Source organism: Zophobas morio, unplaced genomic scaffold (assembly GCF_036711695.1).
Source record: "Zophobas morio isolate AGI-343-1 ecotype UQ-CSIRO unplaced genomic scaffold, CSIRO_AGI_Zmor_V1 ptg000126l, whole genome shotgun sequence".
In the NCBI taxonomy this organism is placed as follows: Eukaryota; Metazoa; Arthropoda; class Insecta; order Coleoptera; family Tenebrionidae; genus Zophobas; species Zophobas morio.
Window position 1 is genome coordinate 1 of NW_026972231.1, and position 8,249 is coordinate 8,249.

The 8,249-nt window shown below is 38.3% G+C and overlaps 1 protein-coding gene and 1 long non-coding RNA gene across 2 annotated transcripts; both read left to right on the forward strand.

Moving 5' to 3' along the window:
• Window positions 1-853: 853 nt before the first annotated feature.
• LOC135145115 (uncharacterized) lies at window positions 854-1,298 on the forward strand. The gene is made up of 3 exons (XR_010283331.1): window positions 854-923; window positions 1,021-1,073; window positions 1,175-1,298. It is a non-coding gene; the product is annotated as an uncharacterized LOC135145115 (long non-coding RNA).
• An 806-nt stretch (window positions 1,299-2,104) lies between these two features.
• LOC135145118 (Fanconi anemia group D2 protein homolog) lies at window positions 2,105-6,929 on the forward strand. Its single transcript, XM_064077229.1, has 28 exons — window positions 2,105-2,200; window positions 2,277-2,429; window positions 2,491-2,547; window positions 2,605-2,778; window positions 2,839-2,992; window positions 3,065-3,178; window positions 3,238-3,294; window positions 3,352-3,438; window positions 3,500-3,594; window positions 3,651-3,753; window positions 3,812-3,864; window positions 3,919-4,028; window positions 4,079-4,160; window positions 4,218-4,302; window positions 4,352-4,431; window positions 4,484-4,582; window positions 4,637-4,756; window positions 4,811-4,882; window positions 4,930-5,142; window positions 5,216-5,333; window positions 5,387-5,520; window positions 5,581-5,793; window positions 5,850-5,970; window positions 6,023-6,080; window positions 6,141-6,231; window positions 6,349-6,477; window positions 6,535-6,643; window positions 6,713-6,929. The coding sequence occupies exons 1-28, from the start codon at window positions 2,105-2,107 to the stop codon at window positions 6,880-6,882; spliced, it is 3,147 nt and encodes a 1,048-aa protein (XP_063933299.1). The 3' UTR covers window positions 6,883-6,929.
• The last annotated feature ends 1,320 nt before the right edge of the window (window positions 6,930-8,249 follow it).

The window sequence follows — 8,249 nt, forward strand, 5'->3', positions numbered from 1 at the left end:
ACTAAATATTAAAACCTCGTTTATTAAATTAAATTTTTTCTACGTGCAAAATTTTTTCTAATAAATCTTTCAACTTTACAAGCTCATATCTTTTCGAATATTAAACCAATATAAGAACAGGTATTAACGGAATGTAGCTAGAACATAAAAGTATACACTGTGTACAAATTTCAAATAATCCATTACGTTATTGAAAAGTTATTCTACATTAAATAATTTAATGCAAAACATGGAAATAATTTTGCACGATAGTATAACTAAGTGTGCTTATTGTAAAACACAGGGATATTTAGAAAGCAAGGCGGGTCTAGTCTCAATGCTAAATTGTGAAAATAACGTTCAATAATATCATGCGTGAGGAGCGTCCCTTTGTTTATCTAATGGCGCAATATTACTATAAAGTTAAGCTTTATCTCTTCGTATAGAAAGAAAATTTATTGATTTTATTATAACAAGAGAATTTATGAAAAAATTTAAGTATATTTATAAAAATTTTAAAAAAATGGCCTTATCTTTACCTTTTCAATTTTGCTCATACGGCATTTGTAAAAAGACAATTATAATCTAGCGTTGGAGCTTCAAAGTAAACGGGATTTATATTCAAGAGCTTCCAAGTGGAATAATGATGCCATCATATTCACCAGAAGAAACACATATAGAACTGAAATCTAGGCGCGAACTTCCCGTTCATTACAATTTTTGAGGTTCCATCGCTAATCCCTTGAGCTTTCGCTCCCATTGAAGTTTCTACAAAAATTGTGAGACGTATTGCCCCAACGAAAGCGCGACTTTTAGTTAACATTTAGAACGAATTAAAACGTTTATTCTCTCTTGAATGACTTTAACTAACGCGCCTGAGTTTTTTTTGTCTATTATTTCGGACTGTGGTGTTTCCTTGCCAGTTGAGGGCCCTCCTGTTCTCAGTTAACTACACTACACTTTTGTTTTTTGTTTAATTTCTGTAGTTTGGCAATTTGTTCTTTTAAAATAAAATTCTACAATTCACAAAATTATATTTAGTTATTTGCTGATTAGATTATTCGCCTACTACCACAAGACGCGCAGTGGAGCAGGTAATTTACTTTTAATAGGTTTATATTGAAATTATTATTTATTTTAAACAACGCTATAGTAAAAGTAAATAATAAATTTAATATCTCTTAATATTTACTAGAAGTTGAAGTTGCATCCTCGTTTTCCAAAAGTTGCAAGTGAATTTCTTGAAAGCCTTACTCGAGTGTGGCGAAATGTTGATGTCTTGCACACTTTATTACTTCCCGCTGAATATATCAACGAATCTTCTTTTATGTATGTATACAAATTTGCACATAATTTTCTTTCATATAATTTGTTTGTACTACGAAACTTGATTAGCTTTTATATTAATTTATTATGCCTTTGCTTAAATAGAACTAATCAGGAAGCTCTTCTACGCATTCTTCTAAGAATAGAAATTCTTCAAGATAATTTAATTTCTTTACTTTTGGAACAACTTCCGCAGCATTTTATTGATAAAAGGTTGTTAAATTCTGAATTTTCGGAAAATAGAGTTTAATTTTGCAAAGTAACTTTGGTAGTAGCGAACGAGGCGTCCTTCCATTTCTTATTATCCGGCAATTTCGTTGGTTAGACAAAATTTTCAACACTCAAGCATTTTTTCGAAAAGTGAAGGAAATTTTTAACGTTCTGGAGTGTACTCATTATAGTGTTTAGGAATTAAATTAAATTTTTTTAGAAATAAATTAATATATAATAATTACATCTTACAGCTGCTGTTCAGGAGGAGCTGATTACTAGCTTACCTGAGATTCTCTCGGACGATGTGGCCAATAACGAGATCGCTACTTTTTTAGTGACCACGCTGGAAATTAAACCCCAATTAACGGCAAGAATTGATAAAAACTTTTATTAATTATTTTTAAATTATTTTAATTTTTTATACTTAAAATTAAGTTGAATTAGTTTTATAAAAATTTATGCACGGCTAAGCGATTACGGCAAAGCTCGAAATCTTATAAACAGTGCAACTAATTTTTCAGCCACATTTTTAATTTTTTTTAAATGGATGCCTGTTTTTATTAATTTTCACTATTATTTTATTTTTATGAAGACTGTTATTCTAGACTGTTTGACTAATCTAAATTTGGCGTCTGAAGATCTGAGCACCGTCCATAATTCTGTTCTACAATCGCTGAATTCTGTTACGTGAGCAGCGACTTTTTTTTTCTTGTTTAGTTAATTTAAATTATTATTTAAAAATTCTGCCTGCTCCACAGGCGGAAGTGGCGGCATTGCCCGTCCTAGTAAAGTTCGTCCTCCAGTTAACAGACTCGCAAAACGCAGATCACGTGGCTTCTGCCTTGAGGAACTTTATCGATTTGAACTACATTTTGAGACCTCCACACTGCACTTATGGATTGTTGACTTTGGCATCTGCCTTGCTTATTTTTTAGCGCGGTTTTGTTTCCAAACGTTTAATGTTTCTTGTAGGACGCCCTCAAGTCGGGATTTCAGTTTCAACCTCTCATTGGCTCTTCTTGGATCACCGTAAACTACCTTTTATACTTGTAGCGCGCTTTTTTGTCACGTGTCTGTTTTCCTCAGGGCCTCGAAAAGGTTGAATGCTTGGAACTTATAGACGTTTATGTTCTTCTGCACATGTTGAGTTTGCACCACCACAAGAAAAGACGTCTTGAAACTTTCATTAAAAAACTGGTCAGAAAAAAGCTACTGAATGCACACGTGGCGGAGCAACTCGTTGAAGAGCCCATTCTCTCTGTGTGTACCTTTCCCTGTGCGTTCAATGCTTCCCTTTCATTTGTTACTATTGCTGGCCAGGCCTTTAAAACGTCCATGAATTCTCTGATCGTCCAGTGTTCCCATATGCTTGCGAGTAACGAGGTGGCGCTTAGAGACTTTGCGAGTGGGGCATATAGAATACTTTTTGAGAAGTTGGGTGGAGAAGGCCGCCAATGGATCGTTAGTAACCTCGGCAAGTCCTTTTTTGAACGAAACCCGCGGCGTCCTGTTATCTGTCACCTTCTCCTTATTGGTGCTGTGCTAGTGGTCCACATTGGCAGTAAACAACCAAAGGAAGTTGCCACTGCAGTCGATATTTTACACGCCATTTCTGAGGAGTCGCTGCCATTGCTGCGTCCCTTTGAGCCTTTCATTAAAGGTTTGTTCTGTCCAATTGTAAGCATAACAGAGACGGCGAGCGACTCTCATTGGTCGTAGCTATTCTGGACTACATCGACGAATTTTCTACTACCGAAGTGCGAAAAATTTTTTCAGGTCCCCATGGGCTGTAGAAGCTTTCACGTGAAGTCATCTTATTAGTCCCCTCAACAGTCCTGTGCGCGCTCGGCTCGGAAAGTAAAGAAACCGGTCTCGATGATGTCCACATGGTCGTTCGAAAGCGCCTCTCAAGTGCATACCGTATTGCTATAACCTAGTTATAGCCCTTATAAGCTTTTCATTCTATTTTATGATAATCAAGTCCGTCACAAACGAGTTGGTATTGTTGGTGCTGTTGTTATGATTCGTTATCTGGATGCCCCTCAAGAATTCAACCTACTCGATACCAATCTGGACGTAAGCCAAACACATTGTAGTCCAAACAAAAACGTCCCCTTACCGCGTGCTTATAGCTGTTCACGGAGACGGGTGCACCAGCCTCTCCTGCCGCAGCGAGACGAATCTCTGTTGTGCTCGATATGCTTACCGGTATCGCGCACATTTCATCCTGCAGCGGTAGTTTTGCGTTTTTTCTGCGCACCGGACTTGTTGGTTCAACGCTTTTCCTGCTTAGCGCTCATTTGCGAGGAATTTGCTTTGCTCCTCTCACACGTGTCGCTGTCTATGGTGCGTGCGGCTGTATTATGCCAGCTGTCCGGAAAATATCTCTGTTTTGAAAAGGAAGTTGTGGCGGAAGTCAGAAGGAGATTCACTAGAGATTTTGAAGAGGCTTTTCTTTGCAGCATCGACGACGTCTCTACCGGCATGCTCTTCAGCGATGTTCCCGAAAAGTCTTTCTGCAGACTTTTCCTTATTTTTTTTGGCTATCAATCTGTTGGAGGCCGTTCGATCTGTTGGCCGTCGCCTGCATGCATAATCTGGATGGCAACGCTGCACTGATCGCTGTCAACCTTCTTTCATTGGTCCTCCTATTTCTAATTTTTTTCCCCCCATTAGTAACGTCCGCAGTGAATTTTTAGCCAATGCAAAAGACTCCGGAGAGTTTTGGCGTTCTTTTTTCACAGTTTCATCTTTTGCAAATGTGCGAGAAGCGCATGAACAACGGTCGGTGCGTTTTTTTAACGTCAAAGACACGTGTTCTTAAGTACGCCAGGCTCCTTACGAAATATCGATGCCACGTTGGGCTGCCCTTTGGTGATGCTGGAGCGCGCAAAACTCGACGGCCTATCAAAAGTGCTATGTCGGCTTATCTGCATATTGTGATTTTTCTAAGCGGCTATTGGAGGATCCCGAGTTGCAAAAGTTTTACTGTGAAGTATTGTTGGCTTGTGCGAATTGGCTGCGCACGCTTATCAATGCGTTTTCATCGCAAAACTCTGCAGAAGTATTGCTTTATTGTCCGTTTCTTGGTCTGCCTGCTCCTCTGCATTGCTTATAGACGCGTCGCAAACTGGTCCAGCGCCTTCATTTATTGTGTGAAGTGGAGGAGGAGCTGACCGGGCTGGCCCCGTACAACGGGGAGGCGGCTTCTAAGGAAAGACAGAGCAGACTTCTTGGAGTAACTTAAGTATCAGTGCCTCTTTACACCCGCTCCAATTGGTGGTCTGCACAGACGCGCTTTTTAATAAGAGAGCTGAACTTCGACGCTTTAGGCCTTTTGAGTCTCGGCTCGACTCTTGACCCGGTTTGTTTGTAGTTGCTTTTTTTACACTTGTCTGGACCACGCCATAGGCTACTGCGCAGGGCTTATGCAGAGACACCGAAGGTGCCCTGCTGCTGAACGCTCCGCAGCTCGCCCTTCTCACAGAGGAGTTAGAGCGCAAGCTGGTTATCTTTCCTCCAAAAAATGGTGCAGAAACCACGTGGACCTCCTTGGTTTCGCTGCTGCCTTTTCTTTGCAAGCACATAGAAACTGCACTGCGTGCTTACCAGGGCTTGTCAAACGTCACTTTCTATTATTATCATTTATAACTTTTTTCGTTACTTTTCACTATTTTTGTTGATCATGTATTTCCAGCGAAGTGACTGTAAAAGTGAAACAATTTCTGCAATATCGAGACTAGCAGAAATGATTTTAACTTGTTTTAAGAAGTTACTGACCAATGAAGATTCTACTCGTTCCCGTTTACTTCACGGTGATTTGTTATTATGGTTTATAATCCTTTACTTTATTACTGCTGCTTAATAGAAATTGTGACTATCTTCTCCAACCGCATCGAGGCAAAGTCGCACGCCCCACTCTCTTTTCTCCAGTTATGCGAGCGAGCGTTCAGTTACCTTTACGGTCTTGTGCCGCTCCTGCCCTCATTCAAAGCCCAGAAGGTTTACAGCAGCCAGTAGTCGTGCTCATTTATTAAACCCAACAAGCAAACCTTTTTTAAGGAACTTTATTCTGCGCTGACTTCATTGGCTAAAGCTACCGATCTTTTCTCGGCTCGACGTGATCAGCTGGAAGCGCTCGTCAGGCGAATACTCGCTTGCGCGCATCCCCAACAGCACTGTTTTTTAGAAGAGCTTTCTTCCAGCGAACTCTCCTCTCTTTTGACCTCCTTTTTTAGTTTGGTAGAAAATAAAGAAGCGGAGCTTCAGATTTTGGTCCCTTTTATGAATTTTGTTTTATTTTGTTGTAACGTGTTTTTTCTGACTTTCAGATATCGAAGATGGAAATGTTGTTTGAGTGCGGTAGTCATAATAATTTGTGCATCGGTGCAGTATATCTAAAGACCGCGCTGACACAGATAGTGGGTCAGCTGAAAGTTCTTTTTGAACATGGTACATACAGAAAGCTGATTGGCTTATCTGCTAGAAAACTGATCTGCGTTAGAGCCCGACAGGCAACTTAGCGACGAGATGCTTCTACGGTGCAGCGTGCTATTGGTGGGGTACGCTAGGAGGCGCACTCTTTTTATTTATTGCTCAGCCGACATTTTTTTTTACTCAAGAAACTTTGCACGTTGCATCACGGCTGTCAAAAACATCGAAAATAATAAACTTTTTAATATTTTGCTGAAGTTGGGGCGACTCTTTTTGGAGGTAACGCCGTTTTTTGCCCGCCAATATTTTTGCTTGTAATGTGTATAAATACTATAAAGTTGTGCGAAAAATATTTATATATAGAAAATATTTTCACTATATTTTCTGCTTACGTAGGCTTTTATACGCGTGGGGATGCCTTTTTTGGATCAACACTTTTTAAGATTTAAGGAGGACATCAGTGCTCTACTGAAAAACTTGCAAATTGTCACTCGCTATCTGCACATCCTTTGCAACCACTCAAAGGCTTCTCAGCGTTTCTTTGTCGCTTTATTCTTATTCTCATTGGCTATGTTTAAAAAGGAGCGGAAAAGTATTATTGCCTCGAAGCACGTGCCCGCTGTGCGGAAGGCGATGGAGGCGCTGGTGTACCGAGTCAAGCACATGGTGGAGGTCAACAGCTGCGAGAGTGGTACCCAATCTTGAAAACCATTGGTCGACTTCCAAATAATCGAGAATACATGTGCTTATCCGCCAATAGTTTTCTGGCTCGGCGTCCTGAAGCACCGCAATTTGCAGGGCGATGTGGTTTCCTCTCAATTCGAGCCGGGCTCCTGTCCGAGCGAGACAAGCGGCAGTATCGTTGGGGATTCCGCTAGTTTTCCTACTAATCACTGCTCCACCCAAGACTACGACGAAAGTTTTTCTTAACGGCACTTCCCTAGAACTTTTTCCTCACTTTATAGGAATAAAACTGCTTCAGATCCCGATTTTAGTAGTAAATTGTGACGCTGCGGGTTAGTTCAAGGTATAAATTTAAACTGTTTGCAGTTCTGTTGTGTCAATCTTTTAGTAGCATTTATATATATAAGTAAAAACTCGTTTCAGTAAATATCTATTAAAACACTTAAGGAGGGCAAACTTCGTATGGCATTCCACAATTTATGTTAATTAGGAAGTTAATGCTGTGCCGATAACTCTTCTCCGCGTAATTTATATTTGAAATCTTGCACAAGCGATCTCCAGAGAAATTTAATCGTAAGATTAATTTATTTTTTTAATATTAAGCGATTTAGAAGAAAAGTTGAAGCAGGCGATAAGCTAAAAAAACATTTGTACCGTGTGTGGTATATAGATTTGACTAATAATTAATTTCTACAATTTTATTTAATCTTAAAAAGGCCAAAAGTCTAGCTGCTAAAAAAATTACAAATTTTTAAATCGCAAAAACATAGATATCTAATAATTGGAATTCGCCTTTTTTATAACAGCTCACTGCTTTGGTATTTCAAACATTTAGTATAAACGTTTGCAAACCAAGAAAAAATAAATGTTAGTAAATAAGTTTTTTATAGTAAATATACAAAGGAAGGGTAACATTGCCTTTAATAAAAGTCGACTTATAACTAGAGCTGGTCGGTTAATGGGTTCTAATTTTTTCCAGGTAACGCTATAATTTTATGCCATAAAACAATTAAAAAGGGTCCACCAGGCCTGGCAAAACTGCCTGCACTTTGAAGAAGAAAAAGAAGCAAAAATCACCATAATCTATTTTTTTTATTGTGCTGAATACTTTCGTATCTGACAAGAACGTGCATTCGTTAAAGTTTAAAGAAAACTATAACTACAAAGTGCCCCCTAAAAATCTTTTTTTTTTGGAGTCTAAAACGTTAATAGTAAGAGGGTTATAGATATTAATATAAAAATTTCAACAAATTAATCTCCCAAAAAAGATTTTAGTTTAAGGGTTTAAAATTTACTTAATCGACATATTATTTGGAACATAAATTGAGGATGTCTTAATAATTGCTTAGATTTGGTATTTTGCAATGTTATTTTTTGTTTAATTTTGTAAGAGTAATAAACGGGTAACAGGTTTATCCTCATTTATTGTCTTCCCTTTTTTTTTCTATTACTTTTTTCGCTTGCCTTATTAGAATATCGCTTTAGTATATCGGATTGAGCGGGGGAAAAGTATTAACGTTAATAAAAAAATTTAAATAAGCAACTTCATAAAATTTAAAACAAAGAGACAAAACAAGAGAAAAACAGATTTAAGAATCTAAAAAAATTGTTCA

Coding starts and splice junctions, on each gene's coding strand:
- LOC135145118 (XM_064077229.1), top strand. CDS start 2,105: ATGAAGACTGTTATTCTAGACTGTTTGACTAATCTAAATTTGGCGTCT. Junction 2,993..3,064: donor ATGGATCGTTAGTAACCTCG/GCAAGTCCTTTT, acceptor GTGCTGTGCTAG/TGGTCCACATTGGCAGTAAA. Junction 3,754..3,811: donor GCACATTTCATCCTGCAGCG/GTAGTTTTGCGT, acceptor TTTCCTGCTTAG/CGCTCATTTGCGAGGAATTT.